Consider the following 20940-nt stretch of genomic DNA (forward strand, 5'->3'; position numbering starts at 1 on the left):
TGCGCTGTCCAGAACGCTTCCCTTGCACCCGTAAGTTGTTCTTACTGTCAAAGTGAAAAGGTCGAATCAATTTATAGCCACGCGAAAAATACACTCTCACCTATCTCTATATATTTATAGATATAGATATACATATTTATATATATACGGCTTCTCTGTGTGTGTGTGTGTGTGGGCAAAAACCTGTGGATTGTAGAGTTCTGTTTGTGATGGGGTCTAGCGGCTTTTGTCTGTCTGTATGTTCTGGCATTTGAGAAGCCACAACAGATAATATAGGGCTAAGAAATAAGCTCTAAAATTCTCAATCCCGTTTGACAGGACTTCGCCTGCAGAGGTGATTGTGATGAACCGCCACGCTGTCTGTCTCTGTCTCGCGATTCACCCCGGCGAAGCCGGGTATTCCTCTAGTATCTATATGTTTTTGGAATCAGGAACCGACAAGGAATAAGATGAAATAGTCTTTAAAACGATTTCGGAAATTTAATTTTGATCATAATTTTTATATTTTTAATTTTCAGAGCTTGTTTTTAATCCAAATATAATATATGTTTTTGGAATCAGAAAATGACGAAGATTAAGATGAAATTGTTTTTGGATCGTTTAATAAAAAAAATAATTTTAATTACAAGTTTCCGATTTTTAATGACCAAACTCACTCATTAGTTTTTAAGCCACCAAGCTGAAATGCAATACCAAACCCCGGCCTTCGTCGAAGATTGCTTTGCCAAAATTTCAATCAATTTAATGGAAAAATGAGGGTGTGACAGTGCCGCCTCAACTTTTACAAAAAGCCGGATATGACGTCATCAAAGGTATTTATCGAAAAAATGAAAAAAACGTCCGAGGATATCATACCCAGGAACTCTCATGTCAAATTTCATAAAGATCGGCCCAGTAGTTTAGTCTGAATCGCTCTACACACACACAGACAGACGGACAGACAGACAGACAGACACACACACACACACCACGACCCTCATCTCGATTCCCCCTCTATGTTAAAACATTTAGTCAAAACTTGACTAAAAAAACACAAAAAACAGAATGGGTAATTCTGGAAGTACTCAATAATTATGCAACTTTTTATTATTATTTCGATTCATTTCATAATCCAAACGTTTGGAATGAAGCAAATGAATAAAATACAAGAATTATAAGTTCAGAAAAAAAATAAATAAAATTGCCGTCGAAGCGAATCGAACCCGGGACCACAAAAGTAAGGACTAGCGCATGATCGAGCGCGTTACCAACTGAGCTATTTGTTTGTTTGTTTGTTTATTTGTTGCTTAACGTCCAGCCGACTACGCAGAGCCATATCAGGACGAGGAAGGGGGGGATGAAGGGGGCCACTTGTCAAGCGATTCCTGTTTACAAATGCACTAACCCATTACTTGTGTCCCAGCAGGCTTAAGTAAAACTAAATTAATACCTACTGGAAGATTACCAGTTTCCAGTATGTTAAAATAGGCTTAACCTATCTACTGCTGGACTTACATCAGAACACTAACAGATTAAACTATACATGAATCGCGAGACAAGCGGCAAGAGAAGAGATTTTTGGAAAAAATACAGGTGAATGAGCAAGAAGGCAGAAAAAAGAAAAGAATTCATGAAGAAAAAGAGAGCATGACAGGAAAGAGGAACCAAAAATCTACCTAACAGCAAACTAGAAAGCCCCTGCGGTTCCAAAAACAGGAGGGACCTTTAATTTCATAACCACAGTGCCCCACTGCCGGACCAACTGAGCTATTCTGTTGGCGAAGCCGAAGGAGATTTTAAAGCCCGACCTCCTCTACAAAACTTTCCCTAATGTGGTTTCACAGCCTTTATCAGCTAAGCTGTTAACACAAGACCTGGTGCTAGGGGTGGTTTGTTCAGTGGAGTCAATTAGGCGTTTAGTGCCAAGACTGTTTATCTAGTGTGCCCATGCTATCGCTGACTTCTGACAGCTCCTGCATCGTAAATCTCCTTGTCCCAGGGTACACGCTAGCCTACAGGAGCTGTCAGAAGTCAGTCAGGCTAGTCACAAGCGAGGGTGTGGGTCTCATACACGTCACCTGCACAGGAACCACGTGTCATAAGTTTGTCAGAAGAAAAGCAAGGGTTCTCACTCTTTCACAACCAATACAGTTATTTCCAGAATTTGTCTATGTAATAAGCCGGCAAATTAAAGAGGGGGCGTTGACAAAAGATGTATATTTTGCATTGCAGGGTACCTCAAACATTTATGTTGAAACAAAAGTGAAAGAAAAATCACATGACCGTGACAACATTTAACATTGTAATGACACTGACAGGTCTGTACAAACGGTAATTGGTGTGTTTCTTGAATACACTCCACAAATCAGATCACTGGTAAAAACTGTTCCCTTTCTGTTCACAGTAATAATGACCTGTGAGAACGCAATAACCGAGATCTGCAGGAGCACTGACTTATCAAAACGCAACCAGCTCTTCAAAAAAACAAGGCACAAGTGAACTCAAGGCTAATAACGTACAGCTCTCTATTGCATATCAAAAGGATGCCATTTTCCATTCCCTTGACATGGGAGTGCGTATTAAAAAAATAATACATGTAATCAGCCCTCTTTTCCTCCTGACCCTAGAACTTTGTTTTACCCTTAAATCAAAATTAAAAAAATACAAACTATGAAAGTGACCCGGAAACTACCTTACTCCTTCATCTAGAAAAACCAGGAAACATCTGGCAAGAGTTCTTGTAAATAACAAGCCTTTGTAGAAACAAAATCCAGTAACTAAATACATTAAAAATAAATAAATAAATAAATAAACTACCTACCGCACTTTTTTCTCGCCTTATCACCTAATCAATTTTGGAGGGTCTAATGAAGGACCTATACCTACAATTATAAAGACCATAACTTACTTCGTAAGAGAACTAAAAAATGTTGAAATAATGATGATTGTCAAGAGCACATATTTAGCATAGCGGAACACTTCTGCTTTACCTCCACTGCAGATAAGTTTGCTGGCATGAATACCAAAGAAAGTTATTGTGGCAGCCAATGATCAAAGTATCATTATGTCTTTATGATAACCCTCTTTTATGTTACACAGTAACACTTTTCTAAACAGGAGAACAGAAATGTTGCCGAGTTTTGTTGTTTTTATCTGACAAAATGGCTAAATAAAAGCTTCAACAACTTTTGGAAGTTTGAAGCAGCCTTTGGAGTCACCTTTTTCCAAACAATGAAAAAGTTCAGCAGCTCTGTCAAAATGACAGCCAAGCGATTAGAAAAATGTACAGCTTTTTTTCAGCACCAAACGACATCCCTGCTAAAAACTTTTCCACCGGATCAACACTCGATGAACACTTGATGACATCAAGAAAGAAATTTGTTTTGGTAGTCTGGCCTTTTTGAATGGCTTTACTACCTTTGTCTCTGTTGAACATAAAATTAACAGAATGCAGCTATTATATATATAGCCCGCCAAACAGTACAACTCGACACCTCAAACATTTTTTTTTAAACTTCTGAATTTCGTACACCTACATTACAATGATTTTTGTGGAATTTCTTCTGCAGTTATCATAGCCCAAACAGTTCAAGTTAGCACCTTAAAGAACAACACCAACAAAAAAAACTCAGTTCTGAATTTCTCTTTCCCAGATCTTTTGAGAATTCCTTGTGAGAAGCCAGTGAACCCACAAACTTCTTTTTGTGGATTAGCATCAGCATCCATTTCCATCCAATTATCCATCCAAAGGTCAGCCCATTTATCACACAAGCTGACACATTGTAGACCCGATGCCAAGGGAGACACAGCAAACTCAATAATATGGACGGTTCCCTCGATACGACTGTCGCTGCACTCCATGAAAGTTGTCGTCTGAGTAATCAGTCCATGCGCTGTTGAAGTCAGACGGCACACACAGCTGGCCGCCAGAAAACCCACCAAAATGTCTTTGCTGAAAACCTCCTCCTGCATGGGGGTGGTGCGAGGGACCCCCACCACCATCACCCCCACCACCGTAGTCTCCACCTTGCTTGTAGTTGTGATGATGATCGGAGTAGTTCTGCAGCACTGGCATGGGAGGGTAGGGGGTGGGGCGGTTGTGCTGCATGCCGTTCGGTCGCATCATTCTCTGCTGGCGTCCTTCGTCAAGGTTCAAGCGCTGAGCTGCCTGCACAACCTTTTGTGGGAGCAAATTCTGCGGCATGTTAATCAGGCCCGAGGGATGGTGGGGGCCAAACACGTGAAGTGGGATGGATGGGAAGGTAAAGTTCCAGGCGTAGGCCACGTGAGTCAGAATCAACTCGCTGATGTGGCGATGAGCCTCTGCATTCCTGCCAGAACAGATTTTTGTAAAAGGTTTTAACATTTGCCAGTAAACTGCAAGGCAAGCCAGTAAACTGCAAGGCAAGCAGGGTAATTGAAAAGAAAAAACTAAGACAACGTTTCTGCCCAATTCCAGGAATCTGTTTACTGGTACCGAAACTTGGCTTGTTAAATATAAGATGTAAAATCCCAAGGGACCTGTTTGAACAAAACAACTGAGTTTCACAGTGAAAAATGGTGTATGTGGAAAAGTTTGATATTTATCTCCCCTCGCAAAGATAATGCTGTTTAACAGAACTCTCTCTTTGAGTTAAGTATCACATTTGCCTGTCAATTTCTTCTTTTTTTTTTACAAAAACACAAAAATGGCTTTGGTTACCAACAGAAACCAATCTGAGGCTAGGTAAAAGTAGCCCAAGCTAATTGCATTTCAGCTCTCAATGCAGCACTACCCTTTTCTATTTTACTTCCAAGTAGACCCGTGTGACCTGGAATAATAGGCCGAGAAAGGTGGATGCAGTGCCTATAGGTTGTTGATCTACTGGCCGATGTGAATGCGTGATATATTGTGTAAAAAATTCCATCTCACACGGCATTAATAGGTAACATGCGCCTTGAGTCGCCTTGTGTGGTGAGATACGTGCACGATATAAATCCTCGTAAAAAAATAGAATAAAAAAAGACCCCTGAAAATCTTGTCACAAAATTGTCAATTCACCAATGGATGCCATCTTGCGCACGCCAGTCCAGCCTCCGTCTGAACCAAAAGTGAAGGTCAAGGACGTCGTAGCCATGATTGACGACAACCTGGCGGGCAAAGAAGTTGGATTCCAGCACGTCCATCCTCAGCATGTGGTTCTTGTACTCGATTTCCTGCACGAGAAACCCTCCCCGCGCCGTCTTGGAGATAGGCAGTGTGGTGTTCCAGATCATCAAACAGTAAGAAGGCAATACCTTCTTAAAACGGCAGAATAGCATGGCCATGTTCTCCTTATATGACGTGATCGCTGACGTGCCGTACCTAGCAGATAAAAAGAGGGTGGTTTTTCCTTTTTAACAGTTGTGCATTTGCTTCTTCCTGTATTTGTCTATCTGTTGATCTTTTTATTAATTTCTTGGTGCTCTGCATAAAAGGTGTACTATCTTACTTTATTACCAATTCAGTGCCCCATATGGCTTTTTGACCAATCAGGGCGGATTCTAGGTGACCCTCTAAATGTTATGACGTTCAGGCAGGGACCCTTTTTGTTTATCAAGCTAAAAATTAACAAGACAAAGTAAAAATTTAAATCAACAATATCAGCGTGATTTTTTCTGAAGAATGACACTTCAAATGCTGTCAGATAATACTCTCTTTATCTAAAAAAATACCGAAAAGCGAGTATTGTTGGTGGGTGCTTTACGGAACAGCAAGGCACCGCCCATCATCTGAGTGTGCACAATGCCGACCCGCTCACTTGAAATCTAAATTATCTAAGTTCGGAAAAATCAAGTGAAATTGCTCACTCGCTTTACGTCAAATGTGTCTTTACGTCATTTCCCATCCGTCTGGAGTCGGTTCTAAATATGTCGCTCTCCATTCAACAAGAAAAAGCGAAGCAACCGAAACGCATGTTAACATGGTTTAACTTGTGAGATTGGTGAGTGTCAAACGCATTTGACCTGTGAATATTCATCACGTCAGGTGTGTTACTCTGATTGGCTGACTCAGGTCACGAGAATTCTTTGACTGACAGGCATAATCAGGTAGGAGCGCTCAAGTTCCCATTGCGGCTGTTCTGTCTAATTCGCGGGCTCGCTTCGAAATTTCTTTTGTTCAAATTACAGAGAAAAAAACCGTTATTTCTAATATGCTGACTGTTAGCAAATGATAACAGACATGTCTCACAAACGATATTAGCATTCGCCTAAAAGGCTCATGCTTGATATCTTTTTTCTCGACATGTCTGTTATCATTTGCTAACAGTCAGCATATTAGAAATAACTCATACTTACAGTAAACTGCCATAATTTTTGAAGGAAGCTCTGTTTGGCACAGAAGAGATAGAAAGTGAAGGAACTAATTACGGTTACTTCCCTTGACTTACTGATTGCACTGTGAAAGAAACGATGAAGGAGGAAAATACACTGTGCCATCTTTCATCCATGACACAAACTGCAATTACAGAGGACAAAAAACAAGACAAGGCTCCTTTCCCTGTAAATTCAGTAGAATCACCAAGATCATAAAACAATTCCCGAACCTTAACGGACCCCATTTTTTTCCTTTGAACCATAGAACTTTGTACCCTTCAAACAAACTGCAACAGTAACATCAACAACAACAAAAACAACCCCACAAGAATAAAAAATAAAAATAAACTTAAACTTTACTTGTTTGCAGCCTTTAGAAGAAATTCTTATACTGGTCTTACATCTATAGGCGACACAACTGGCACATATTTCGACTAATAAAAAGCGTTTTCAGAAACAAAACCCTCACTAAGCTGCAAGGAAAAAAAAGGAGAAAAAAAACACACCCCACCAAAAAAATAAATATTACGAATCTACCCATCCTCATTTTTTGGGCCTTGTCACTGAAAATATACAATTTTGCTGTTTCATTTTTGAAAATGGCTGAAAAATGTTCAAACCCATACTAGATGTATCACTTCATCATATTCTCTCCCCCCCCCCAAAAAAAAAAAAATAAAAAAATTAAAAAAATAAAAAAACTATGAGAAAATGAGGTCAACTTTTATAAAGGAGCGATTAAAAAAAATAAAAAAATTTACACAGGCTATGGACAGAAAATGGTTGAAAGCAAGGTCTTAAAAGTGGGGTTCCACTGTAGCACTTACCTGGTCATGTCCCAGAGACAGGAGTTCATGATGACCAGGTCAGGGGCTGGACCTTCCAACAGGTCAGTCAGAATGGACTCCACATACTGGTTGTAGCAGCGCGTCACGAAGTAGAAGCGCACCAGATGTGTGTTGGTGACATATTGCCGCACTTCCGTGTAATTGATGCCATTGTTCAACTGCCCTTTGACCCCACCTTCAATCAGAGTGTCACTAAGGAAGCTCAACTCTCCCTGAAAAATTGTCAAACTTTAAAACTCAAATAAAGTGCACAACTACAAGGCACAGACCCATGCAGAAAAAAAAATCTTTGTAAAAAAAACACACCTCACAATCAAGTGTAGATGTAAAATCCATGGACAAAAATCTGGTTCAAACATAAAAATCTGGTTTACTCTCTCTGGGCTGATCATATTTTATTTTCAAGAGAGATCAAGCCAAGGGGAAAAAATAAATGCTTCAGCAGAGATTTGAACTCGGGGCCTCGAGATTTTTGGGCCGATGTCTCTAACGCCTAGGCAGGGTTTCATTTACTGGTGCGCCCTGCGCCATTGGCGCATTAAATCTGAAAATGTCCCATCACAATTCCCTTCAGTGTGTCAAAGGGCGCATTGAGATTACATACCTCTGCGCCACCAAACGTACACTTTACATCGGATCACACACACACACACAGATACAGGGCCTAGCATTCGAAAAAGTGAGTTCAGCTTACAAAGGCGGGGGTCTGGAGATTTTTTTTTACCTAAAATGACACACCCCCCCCCCCCCACCCAAAGAAGATTGACCAACTAAATTATGCCTTCACCAACAAGCAAAACGCAGACAGAAAACAAGAAAACTGACAATCTTGTGTTATTTGACCTAAAAGTGCCATTCCCACTTCCAGGAATACCTGGATTCTTTGTCACTGAATGGCTGACCACGTTCAACAATGTCACTTTGAGACATTATTTCAAGTCTAGAGCCACAAAACACCGGCACAAAGCATGCTCGCGCGATGCCAGAGGAAAGCCTTGCTCAAGCAAACTGTCAAACCGATTGAGAATTGAACCGAACGGCGCACATAATGAAAGCTGGGACTGTTTGGGTTTACCGTTTGGGAATAACAGGTTTTTGCATTTCGGCGTACACCAAATCGAGTTCCGCGTACTGGAGATGTTATTTCGGCGTAAAGTGCGCCGAACGGCTTACAATGCTAGGCCCTGCAGATAACATGATAAAGCGGCTAATTCTCAGATGGCACCATATTGCACCATTTTGCATCTTTAGTCAAAACGCGTACAGGCCTCTTTGGTGCTTCTTACCTTAGACAATGTCCCATCGGAATTTGGTTGAGGGGAACAAATGTCCCATTGCCTTTTTCTCCCAGGTTAAACCCTGCCTAGGCTACTGCAGCAATTGTGAAAAAGAAGAAAAAACATTGATATGAATTCATTTGATGTTATTCTTGAAACAGCATGATTTATCTTTATCCGCCCACTGTTCAGAAGTGAATATAACTATTTCTTTGACGTTTGTTTTCAACTGCACAGAGCTTTGAAGGGATTCAATAACAGTTCTTCTCATTGTTCTTGCATATTGTAAATAGAGATATATCGCAGCTATCACATGGCACGAGTGTCGTGTAGCATGGCGGTGTAGACATGAACTGCGATTCCGTGAAACATGTTTACAAAATAAAGGCTATTTCTACCTTTTTGCAACCCATGAATCAAATTTAAGAGTAGAATGATATAAAATCATTAATTTTTCTCTCTTTGTCAACACTGGTGGAATGGCATAGCGGTAAAGACATCGGCCCCGACATTTCAAGGTCTTGAGTTCGAATCTCTGCCCAGGCATTTATTTTTTCTACTCGATCCCTCTTGACGAGTAAGCTCAGCTCAGAGAGAGCAAACTGGATGTTACCACGACAAAATTCAAGCGTTGACTGAAGCTCTCAAGGTCATACACGCAGTATAGGTGGAATTTTGGGCCGTGTTCGCAGTATAGAAATCTGTACATGATTATCAGTCCTATCTTTTCAAACTCGTAGCCCCAGATAGTCATAAAATGATAAATAGACCACAGCTTTAAAGAAATCTTATGTACTCTCAGAAAGTGTATAGTCAAAATTTAGTGGTTTTTTGAGTCACTTGAGAAAAAGCGACTCAATGTAATCGGTCAGTGTTAGTCTGTCCGGCCGGCCGTCCGTAGACACCACCTTAACGTTGGACTTTTCTCGGAAACTATCAAAGCGATCGGGCTCATATTTTGTTTAGTCGTGACCTCCAATGACCTCTACACTTTAACGATGGTTTCGTTGACCTTTGACCTTTTTCAAGGTCACAGGTCAGCGTCAAAGGAAAAATTAGACATTTTATATCTTTTCTCGGAAACTATCAAAGCGATCGGGCTCATATTTTGTTTAGTCGTGACCTCCAATGACCTCTACACTTTAACGATGGTTTCGTTGACCTTTGACCTTTTTCAAGGTCACAGGTCAGCGTCAAAGGAAAAATTAGACATTTTATATCTTTGACAAAGTTCATCGGATGTGATTGAAACTTTGTAGGATTATTCTTTACATCAAAGTATTTACATCTGTAGCCTTTTACGAACGTTATCAGAAAAACAAGGGAGATAACTAGCCTTTTCTGTTCGGCAACACACAACTTAACGTTGGGCTTTTCTCGGAAACTATAAAAGTGACCGGGCTCAAATTTTATGTGAACGTGACTCATTGTGTTGTGAATAGCAATTTCTTCCTGTCCATCTGATGCCTCATATAATATTCAGAACTGCGAAAGTGACTCGATCGAGCGTTTGCTCTTCTTGTTTACAAAAGGGTTTGATTGACAAGCTTGTTTTTCCCCATCAACAGTTACTTCTGTGTCTATATATATACATCTATATATATATATTCGACTTGTGTCTGTGTGTGTGTGTGTGTCCGCGATGCCAAGCCAAAGTTCTCGATCGATCTTTTTCCAATTTGGAGGCCATATTCAGCTGCATCCCGGACACAACCTCATCGATGAGATATTTCAACATGTGCTCTCAGCGCGCAGCGCTGAACCGATTTTGGTTTTTCTCTGGATCCATTTCCAGTAACTCTTCCTTATCTTCTCCAGTGTTTTCAGCGTTTACCTCCCTTCCTTCGTGTGGCGTCAATCCATATTCCCGTTTCTATTTTTAGAAGGTCACTGTCGACAACGCTCAATCCATATTCCCGTTATACTATTTTTAGAAGGTCACTACTCTTCTCCAGTGTTTTGCGTGTTTATCTCCCTTCCTTCGTGCGGTGCGCCGGCAAAGCCGACGTACACCCAGCAAAGCCGGGTCCCCGGCGCAGCCAGGTATTTGGCTCGACTTTTTCCCGGCGCAGCCATACCCGGCGAAGCAGGTATTCATCTAGTAGATATATATAGATCTTATATATAACTGGTGTAAGCCTGCAAACAAAAATTATCAGGAATTTTGCAATATGCTCAGTGTCACAAAACTCACACACACAAAAGGGATTTAATTAATTTCAAAGCAATGTAGCCCTTCAATACACTAGAATTTACCTCAGATTTTGGCAAAGAAAAACAATCCAGTTGCCATTGAAGATGGATTACTATTATTACTTCTCAAAGCTTATTGACCCGAGATGAGACTGAAAATGGAAATCATTGAGAGAGAAAAAGGCGGATTAATACTCACAATTTGGGAGGGGCTTGCTCACTGCAAATATTTCATTGAGAAGTACATGTGTGAAAAAATGATTTCAAACCTTTGCTCTCAGGTCCTTTTCAGCAAGCAGGATATCCCTTTGAAGCAGAGAAACCAAGTCCTTGTAAATACCCCTCTGGACTGAAAAAATATATTCAGCATACATCAAAAGTAGTAGTTGTTTTATCCATAAACTTCTTCTTCTTCTTCTTCTTCTTCTTCTGCGTTCGTGGGCTGAAACTCCCATGTACACTCGTGTTTTTTGCACGAGTGGAATTTTACGTGTATGACCGTTTTTTACCCCGCCATTTAGGCAGCCATACGCCGTTTTCGGAGGAAGCATGCTGGGTATTTTCGTGTTTCTATAACCCACCGAACTCTGACATGGATTACAGGATCTTTTTCGTGCGCACTTGGTCTTGTGCTTGCGTGTACACACGGGGGTGTTCGGACACCGAGGAGAGTCTGCACAGAAAGTTGACTCTGAGAAATAAATCTCTCGCCGAACGTGGGGACGAACTCACGCTGACAGCGGCCAACTGGATACAAATCCAGCGCGCTACCGACTGAGCTACATCCCCGCCCTTATCCATAAACTGAAAATTAACAAAAAAAATTACCATTTGTATTACAGTACCCATAAACTAAAAAATGAGCACAAGTCTTTTGAGAATATCATTCAAAGCAAACAACGTGTCGCAACATTTTTGTGTGTGGATTCAATGAGTGCACACATCTCTCATAGTCATACCAAAATACACAGGCATGAGAATTCCAAAATAGAAAAAACTCTGAAAATAGGCCCAGGTCCAGGCCCTAGGCCCTGGCGGGGTACAGGGGCAGAGCACCGTTGGGAGGACCAGGAGAAGCCCCCCTGAAGGAAAACGAATTTTAGCATTTTAGACCAATATTTTGATAGTTCTTGTGTAAGCAAATAATGGATAGAGAAACAATAGTATACATTATAATTTAATTTACTTTTTTTTGCCGCGGACAATTTTTTATTTTCGCTGAAACGAAATTTCCTTTTCGCGGAAATCCTCGAACCCATGCCTGAATACATTCTGAAAAGTGCAAGTTAAGTGTCTCCACAGATACAGATAAATTAGTCAAAGTTATACAGATTCAAGCATGAGATCATGAAACAAAACAAGTCGCGTAAGGCGAAATTACTACATTTAGTCAAGCTGTGGAACTCACAGAATGAAACTGAACGTAGTCCGCCGCTAGTGTAAAAGGCAGCGAAAGTGACGAGCCTGTTTGGCGCGGTAGCGATTGCGCTGTGCTTTACTGTACCTCTCTTCGTTTTAACTTTCTGAGCGTGTTTTTAATCCAAACATATCATATCTATATGTTTTTGGAATCAGGAAACGACAAGGAATAAGATGAAATAGTTTTTAAAACGATTTCAAAAATTTAATTTTGATCATAATTTTTATATTTTTAATTTTCAGAGCTTGTTTTTAATCCAAATATAACATATGTATATGTTTTTGGAATCAGAAAATGACAAAGAATAAGATGAAATTGTTTTTGGATCGTTTAATAAAAATAAAAATTTTTAATTAGAAGTTTCCGATTTTTAATGACCAAACTCATTAGTTTTTAAGCCACCAAGCTGAAATGCAATACCAAACCCCGGCCTTCGTCGAAGATTGCTTTGCCAAAATTTCAATCAATTTAATTGAAAAATGAGGGTGTGACAGTGCCGCCTCAACTTTTACAAAAAGCCGGATATGACGTCATCAAAGGTATTTATCGAAAAAAATGAAAAAAAAAGTCCGGGGATATCATACCCAGGAACTCTCATGTCAAATTTCATAAAGATCGGCCCAGAAGTTTAGTCTGAATCGCTCTACACACACACACAGACACACACATACACCACGACCCTTGTCTCGATTCCCCCCTCTATGTTAAAACTTGACTAAATGTAAAAACCAACAGAATGCAATATTGTAAACAACAGCATTATATAATTTACAAGAAAAAAAAATTTTGCGGTCAAGCAAGCCGCCGCGATCACTGCGCAGACGACACTTCTAAACCGCCAATATTTTGTGTGCGCATCACGTGCTCCACATAAATCAGCCGGAAACGAAGCAATTGGGAAACCTGGATACAGGGAATCCACCTACAGCAGGGGCGGATCAGTTCATTTTATGGGGGGGGTTTCCAAAAGTATATTGTGAAGATATGGGTGTGAAGGCGCGAAGCGCCGAGCCGACGGCGCGAAGCGCCTAGCTTGCTAGGGGGGTCCGGGGGCATGCCCCCCCGGAAAATTTTGAAAAAAAGGATGCAAAATGGTGCAAGCTGGTGCATTCTGAGGATGATCATTACCAGTTCCAGGCAGCAGATTTTGTCACTGATTAATACCCACAAAATTGAAACTCAACCCAAAAAAACACACAAAAATATTTTTATTTTTTGGCTGGGGGGGGGGTTTCCGGAAACCCCAGAAACCCCCCCCTCGTCCGCCCCTGTACAGGAACTCCCATTCTTTTGGTCGACTAATAGACCCCATCAGCCCTACTTACTGCTGTCACCAATGATGACCACAAATTTGTTCAACAGAAGGCGCCGAACAAGGTGGCTGGTGAGACCCTCATCATATTTATCTCTCCTCACCATCTTCCTACCTGGGGAAAAAGCATTGTAGATATGAGATCAATAATCAGTTTGTACCAGCAGTTAGTTATCAAGTTGAGAAAGAGGGAGAGGGAGGGAGATTAATAACAAATTTCTTCATTCTTGTCAAATAAATTAGAGATGTGGGGAGTGGGACTCTGGGAGAGCACCAAGTCATAAAAGACAGTAAGCTTATTGGAGAAAACATCATCTAAAATTCTAAGCGATGAGAAGAATCTCTGTTATACTGACCACAAAAGCAGGACACAGATCTGGCTACAGAAAACAAAACAAAACATGCACATGACAATTACGAGAGGCTAAGATTCCCTGGGCCTTCATTTGGACGCGGCCAATTTGAGAAGAACTCTTGAATTTAATAAGCAAAATATCCAGAACTGTCTCGAATGCGAACCACGTGCACAACCCACATCTGCGATAATTCTTTTCGCTGTAAAAATGTGTCCCACCTTTTAACAAATACATCAGCGAAAGATAACAATCGTTCAAATATCAGTGCATCATCAGTGCTAAAAATAGACAAAAAGCAGATTGAAAGCGCTGACTGACGCAGCTTCTCGACGCAATATTTTATTCTTCGGTTTTTCAAGGGATACACAGACTCAAAGATGAACATAGCAGATTTTGACCCGAACACTGTATTTTCTAATCTCTCTATTTCTCTACCATTTACCAAATGGAAACAGTTTCACTCTTTTGTAGCGTGAGTAAATTCTTGCAAACACAAAATATTTCAATGAGATATATTCAGCGAAAGTGTTGACTTACCGTTATCAGAAGAGGTCCGAGTTGATATTTCCACCTTTGCATGGATGTGTTTTTCAGTATTGTGTGTCCCCTGCCGCGTCCCGCGCTTCACACTTCACCAATCAGCAGCGCTGTTGTTTCGGGGAGTAGGGCCGGCCACTTGCGAGGGCGTGGCCTAATATGTTTATTAGCCAAGGACTGGATCGCGTGCAGCAAGCTTCTTTCAGATGCAGCCAATACGTGATCTCGCACTGTGTGACCCATTCCGTGTTTTCTGTATTATTTTGCACATTTGGGGTATTTGAATGTGTGTGTTGGCAGGGGGGGGGGGGGGGGGGAGGGGGGGCATTGGGGCATGTTGTGTTGTTGTTTTTCTTAGTAGTATGTGTTCAGTAATGTCATTCTGAAGGACTCGAGAAGCAGTCAGGCTTGTTAACAAAATACACTTCAATGAAATTTGACGTGCTCCGCACTGATGTGGTGATTACAGGACTATCTCTGGGGTTGTAATTCCCTTGCATGCAAAGCCGGGTGGCATAATCTTGTTTTTCAGTATTTCTTGTAAACTGACACACTCACCCGGTGTCAGAGTCCGGCCCGTGTGTTGCAAATCCGCGGCATCACGGCAGACACGCCTCAAACGTTTGCATTCCGACTGACTGACGGCCTGTATCTTGGGACAGGTACGTAGGGCTTATATGCTACGTACGTGGGGGGACACTAACACCAGACACCCCTCGCCGTACCAAATGTTGTGGGTCTGCTACGTACCTGCCGCAGAACACAGGGAACGGTGTGTTATTCTGGAAGCTATTGTTATGGTATCATTTCAAATGACTAAGATGATGATTGTTGACATTTTTTATGGCCGCAGGAGCGGTCATCTATTGGAATGCATTCGGCGGAGAGGTGACATGTCTCGCCGGTTTTGTTACCGTTCTCACGAGATCAGTTACAGTTTTCTCTCTCTCTCTCTCTCTCTCTCTCTCTCTCTCTCTCTGTATGTATATCTTTGTCTGTGTCTCTCCGCTTCTGTCTTTCTATGTCTGTCTCTGTCTATGTGTGTGTGTCTCTCTCTCTCGCTCTCGCTCTCATCCGACTCCTCGCGGCACACAGGTCAAAGCAGAGGTTAACTTGAATGGACGTGTACATTGCAGGAGGGGGATGATTCGGGTCAGAAGTGGGGTAAAGCACTTTGGTCTTCAGTCTTTGGGTTATAGCTTTCAGTGGAGAAGATGCCAACATGAAATTTCACTATGCTCTACTATTTATTGTCCTTGTCTATTGGACACGAAGAAGGGAAGCTACAATCGCCCCAGGCCAGAACGCTGTGCTCTTATAATTATACTCTTTGTTTCCTGAGCCTGGACCATTGAGACGGTTACCTCATAGATCTGTTCATTCTTCAGTTTGTCGGTGTCAAACGTTATACCCCCATTCCACACAACCGTTCTTTGTCCCGTTCCCGTACGAACCAAGGAATGCTGCCACAACAATGGAACGCTGCGCAAACGGCCGTTTTTTGGCATCTTTCCGCAGCGTATGACCATAGTGGCAGCCGCTCTTGGTCGGTAAGGGAACGGGACCTAGAACAGATGTGTGGAATGCGGGTATGACAACTCTGTGTGAGAGCGCTACCGTTGCGTTACCGTTCTTTTAAGTTCCTTTAACGATCCAAGCGTTCCGTTACCGATGGGTTGAGGTTCAATTACCGTTCATTCTGATTGGGAGGGGAACGGCTAAAAATTTGAACATGCAGCCCAAACTCAGCCGTCCCTACCGACCCTACCGTTCAAAGCAGTTCCGTTAACGATCAGTTACGTTCATTGCGGTTCTGTCCCGATCCCTTCCGTGCCCGCACCGTTGCTTGGTCGGTACGGGAACGGGACCCAGAACGGTTGTGTGGAAAGGGGGTATAAGACCCGACCACTTGGCTTATGGTGGAGACAGCTGGAAGATCTCTGGATATAATTGAAGAGGAGTAGTCTTCCTTTTAGAAAATGTGTACTCTGCCTTGCAGATTAGAAATGTGTGCTGTCGGGGCTGGGTAAAGGGAGTTGGGGGTGGGGGGGTGGGTAAGCGAGGGGTAAGAGAGACGAAAGAGAAAACTGGACAGGGAAAAGTCACTGCCTGAAGTATTCAATAAAGCCACACACACAAAAAAGAAATTACCTCATAATTATGCAGGTTTTCAATTCATATTTCTGCAAAGTATCTGCGCAAGCATGTGTGCCTCTGTGAGTATGTTCGTGGCTGCTTTCATGGTGTGCCTGTATCCTCAGTGAATTGAGGATTTCTTTTATCTCTCTTTTTCTGACACCGTTGATTTAACGTCATTTTTACAGGACATTTTGCCTGCCAAACGGTTGTGTGACGTGTCTAGTGTGTTGGCGAAGTGTCTTGTGCTTGTCACTTCTCGCTTTCAGCCCTCACCGCTGGCTAGCACCGTCTGTCCTTTTTAGGACAATGCGAAAAGAGAGCAGAATGCGCCAGTCTCTCCTGCCAGTACAATAACCTCTCCACAACAAGCCCTATGTAGTGCCTCCATCGCGGCGACAGGCGTAAACTGGGTACCGCAAGGCCCCAGGCTAGACTACAAGGACTCGGAGGAGGTTGGCCCCTAGACGTGCGGCATGCGGGCCCACCGGTGTGTGGAAACGCCCAGGTGCCCACGAACCAACCTCCAGCTATGGGTCAAATAGCCGGGCAGGATAGGCTCGTCAACCCTGGCAGGCAGCTATCCTAAGAGAAGACCACTCTGAATTCAAAACGAGGGTAGAGGAGGCTCATCATCCATGGAAGGAAACTCGTCTAGGAGAAGGAAAACTCCGAAATGAAACCCACGCAGTCCCTCGAAGACGGAACGGCACTGGCCTTTTTTAGGCGGGGAGCAGACCGGGTGCCTACGCTATCCTCGACAAATGGTTGTGTCATCAACGAATCAACGTGATGGTGTCGTCTTCATGGATCGCAGCCAGGTGAAGACGGTGCCGGGCCCTCAGCCTCAAAGGGGCCCACCCAATGCGACTGGCGACTCCCACCCATCTGACGTGGCCGGGGATGGGCGGAGTAGAGCTACCGGCTACCAGATCAAAAAAGTCACAGGACATTTTTTTTGCTTTCAGTTATAAGTTGTGGTAGTTTGACCTTATTGTTTTAGGACAAGTAGAGCTCGTTCACCAGTAGCAAAGACTCACTCAGTCCGTGAGTGTGCCTGAGTGTGTGTGATGGCGGGGGGGGGGGGGAGAGGGGGGGGCTCTCCCGTGACCGGCCACCTGCAATGTACGGACAGGTTTGCACTGGCCCAAGGGTGTCCGTTCATGAGAGGGACTGCTGTAACAGCAAAACTAGTGTGAAACATAAGTAATCAATTTATGCACTTGACTATATTCACAACAGGGACCTATCACTCTTCTTTGCATGTTTTTATGCCTACGGATTTTCAAATACTCTGCAACACATGTAACCCAAATTCAACATGTGCCCGTACAATACCGCTTCTTTTATGAAAACACGGCTTCGGCCATGTTGATTTTAATCAACCAATTTTCTTGTGTTGGAGATCGTTAGCTTAGTTTGTTGGATATGGTCGGATTTAAATGAATATCTTGGGTGGAGAGTGTTTGTGTGCGTATGTGTTTTTAATTTATATTTAATCATGTGTAAGTAACTTTTGTTTGTTTTGTTTTTAGCCTTAACTAGAAACAATTACTGAATAATCTTAATAAATACTTGGGAAAAAAACGAAGAAAAAACACACACACTACGTATTAGAATCTTCAACTAGACAAACAAAAATATAAATAACTAGCTTGCTAAATATATCAGGCTTGGTGAGCACTGGTCCAGGTGTTCGCATCCCATTAGTTCCCGTTACTTTGATGCCGCGGTACATGAGACGCTGCTTTGATGAGGCGCATCGGCAGACACCGTCCTCTGCGATACCGCTACTTGTCGTCTGCTCGGCAAATGTCACACCTCCTCGAGACAAAGGGCAATCAAAAGGACAACGGCGCCGGCAATTATCTTTGATTTTACGCCGACTTTACCGCGGCCGCCAACGGGAGTCAAGCGGTGTCCAGCTGCATTAGCGAGGTTACGTTTTTCCGCTACGGGTCCGAGTGGTTGCTGCGTAACATTGTAGCGTAACCTAGTGCAATACCAGATGTGGAACTGACGATTCTGAAAGTCCTCGTGCACAGGCCTCTATTAAAGAGACATTTTGGTTATTCCCTAAAAAGCATCAATGTCCTATGGGTGTATGTCTTTTATTATTATTATTAATGTCATGCCTATACTGTTACGTTGGTGTATCCACACAAAAAGAAGACCGAAAACAATAAAACTTTTTTTTTAACACGAACAACAACCAACTAGGCACATGTCCCCCTACATACACACTCAAACACATGAGCGAATTCAATCTTTCTTTCTTTATTTGGTGTTTAACGTCGTTTAGCGAATTCAATGACAGGACAAACTTAAATATAGTCAGTTAGAGAAAGTTTTATTCAAATCTAAAAGGTCAACATGGAATTTTATACCGGAATGCACAATGGTCAGTCTGTTCAGAGGTAAGATAACAGAATATTAACAGCGCCCCTCCGAATAAAAAGGTATGATGAAGATACACAAATGTCCCCGTGCTCTAACCCCGACCTCCCCCCATGTTTTTTTTCTCTCCTAAAGACTGAAACAAAATCGTGATTGCAACACAGAGAACGGGCAATGATAGTACAAAATTCTGAAACAAAATGTGACAAAAAAATAAATACATAACTTACATCACATCAAAAGAATACAATCTTCAACAGACGTCAACTTTATCATTTCTTCTGTGGGCGTTATGTGGAGACAGGTTGTAAACACTGAGACAGTGACAGTCATGGTCACATGAGTCATAACACACGAATCAATGGATGATGGTACCAATGAAGACAAATTCAAACGTACAGGTACCAACATAAACAAGCCGATCATTTTCAAAAAACAAAAATCGGATTTTGCCGAAGGCATCTTCTTCTTCTTCCAAGTTCTTGTCGATCACTCAGATGGAAACGCCGGTTCTCCGCGCAAATGTTGCCGTGCGCTGTAGGTCGTTCAGACTGCCATAGAGCTTCCCTTGCACCGTGGTCGCCTCCGCCCAGATCTGGCTCTTGAGGCCATCGTGTAGTGGGCAAGTCTGCAGCAGGTGTTCCGTTGTCATGCTGCCTGTTTGACAAGGGCACCGGTCTGACTGGCCAATTCTGAACTTGGTGAAAAGGTGGTGGTTCATTCGGTTGTGGCCTGTCCGCAGCCTGAATATGAGGACCTGCTCAGACCTTGTGAACAGGTGAAAGGCGTCGTTTCTGTTGTAGTGTGGGTGCTGCTGCAACCACTTTTTGTGTTGCTTAGCCTTGATGATGGTCTTGGCTTCTTTGAAGGTGGTTGATCTGTCATTCTGGTCCTTCGTAGTGCCCTCCTTTGCCAGAGTATCTGCGGCTTCGTTGCCTAATATGTTGCAGTGAGAGGGGACCCATTGCAGCACGACTGTGTGGGCTCTGCACAGGGAGGTCAAGGCGGATGACAGGTCATTCAGTTCTTTGTCTCTGGCAGTGTCTAAGGCCTGCAGGACTGACTTTGCGTCACTGAAGAACACAACGTTGTTGGAGGAGAGTGGACTGTGCTCAATGTGGGCTGCACCTGTCTGGAGCGCAACTGCTTCAGCCTTGAAGTTGGTGGAGTAGAGGCCAGTAGCAAGGGAGATGTGTTCTTCTTCTCGACCTCCTGGGTACTTTATGTAGATTCCGACAACACCACTTCTGACAGCCTGGTCGGCAGATCCGTCAGTGTATACATGAGTCCATTGGCGTTGGGGTAGGAGTTGTGGATGTGTTCAATGGTGAGAGACTTCTGTTCAGCACAGCTCTGGGAGTCTTTCTTGCCAACGCCAGGAATACTGCAGCATATCTGGGGTCTTCCTTCATCACTCCAGCTTGGGTTTTCAAGGTATTGGAGGATATCTTTGGGTTGCTGGTCCAGGATATCTTGGTGTCTCCTTTCCAACACTCTCGTCTGGTGGATGAAGCTTCCTCTCTTCAGTCTTCCTTTTGTTGGTTGGGACAGTCTGTCTTTCATGGGGTGAGTTGGCAGTCGTTTGAATTTAGCTGCCTGGGTGAGGAGTTTGGTGTCCCTTCTGTCTTCCATGGGTTCAAGGCCCATGATGTTTTCCAGCTCTTGGATAGGGGTTGACCGCATGGCGCCAGTGATGATTCTGGCCGCCTGGTTCTGCACCTTGCTGACTCGTCCATGCCGTCACTCCGTACTCAAGTACTGGTCTGACGCTGCCCACGTACATCTTCTTGAGGATTGCTGCATCTGCGCCCCACGTTGTGCCAGTTAGCTTTTTCATTATATTTAGTCAAGTTTTGACTAAATATTTTAACATCGAGGGGGAATCGAAACGAGGGTCGTGGTGTATGTGCGTGTGTGTGTGTGTGTGCGTGCGTGTGTGCGTGTGTGTGTGTGTGTAGAGCGATTCAGACTAAACTACTGGACCGATCTTTATGAAATTTGACATGAGAGTTCCTGGGTATGAAATCCCCGAACGTTTTTTTCATTTTTTTGATAAATGTCTTTGATGACGTCATATCCGGCGTTTCGTGAAAGTTGAGGCGGCACTGTCACGCCCTCATTTTTCAACCAAATTGGTTGAAATTTTGGT

The 20940-nt window shown here is 42.8% G+C and overlaps 1 protein-coding gene across 1 annotated transcript; it reads right to left on the reverse strand.

Moving 5' to 3' along the window:
- Window positions 1-1770: 1770 nt before the first annotated feature.
- On the reverse strand, window positions 1771-13811 carry LOC138956375 (PC-esterase domain-containing protein 1A-like). The gene is made up of 6 exons (XM_070327744.1): window positions 13784-13811; window positions 13379-13480; window positions 10903-10982; window positions 7143-7375; window positions 5021-5323; window positions 1771-4310 (listed from the first exon to the last, which is right to left on the reverse strand). The coding sequence occupies exons 1-6, from the start codon at window positions 13809-13811 to the stop codon at window positions 3794-3796; spliced, it is 1263 nt and encodes a 420-aa protein (XP_070183845.1). The 3' UTR covers window positions 1771-3793.
- Between the last annotated feature and the right edge of the window lie 7129 nt (window positions 13812-20940).

The sequence above is a fragment of the Littorina saxatilis genome, unplaced genomic scaffold (assembly GCF_037325665.1).
Source record: "Littorina saxatilis isolate snail1 unplaced genomic scaffold, US_GU_Lsax_2.0 scaffold_585, whole genome shotgun sequence".
In the NCBI taxonomy this organism is placed as follows: domain Eukaryota; kingdom Metazoa; phylum Mollusca; class Gastropoda; order Littorinimorpha; family Littorinidae; genus Littorina; species Littorina saxatilis.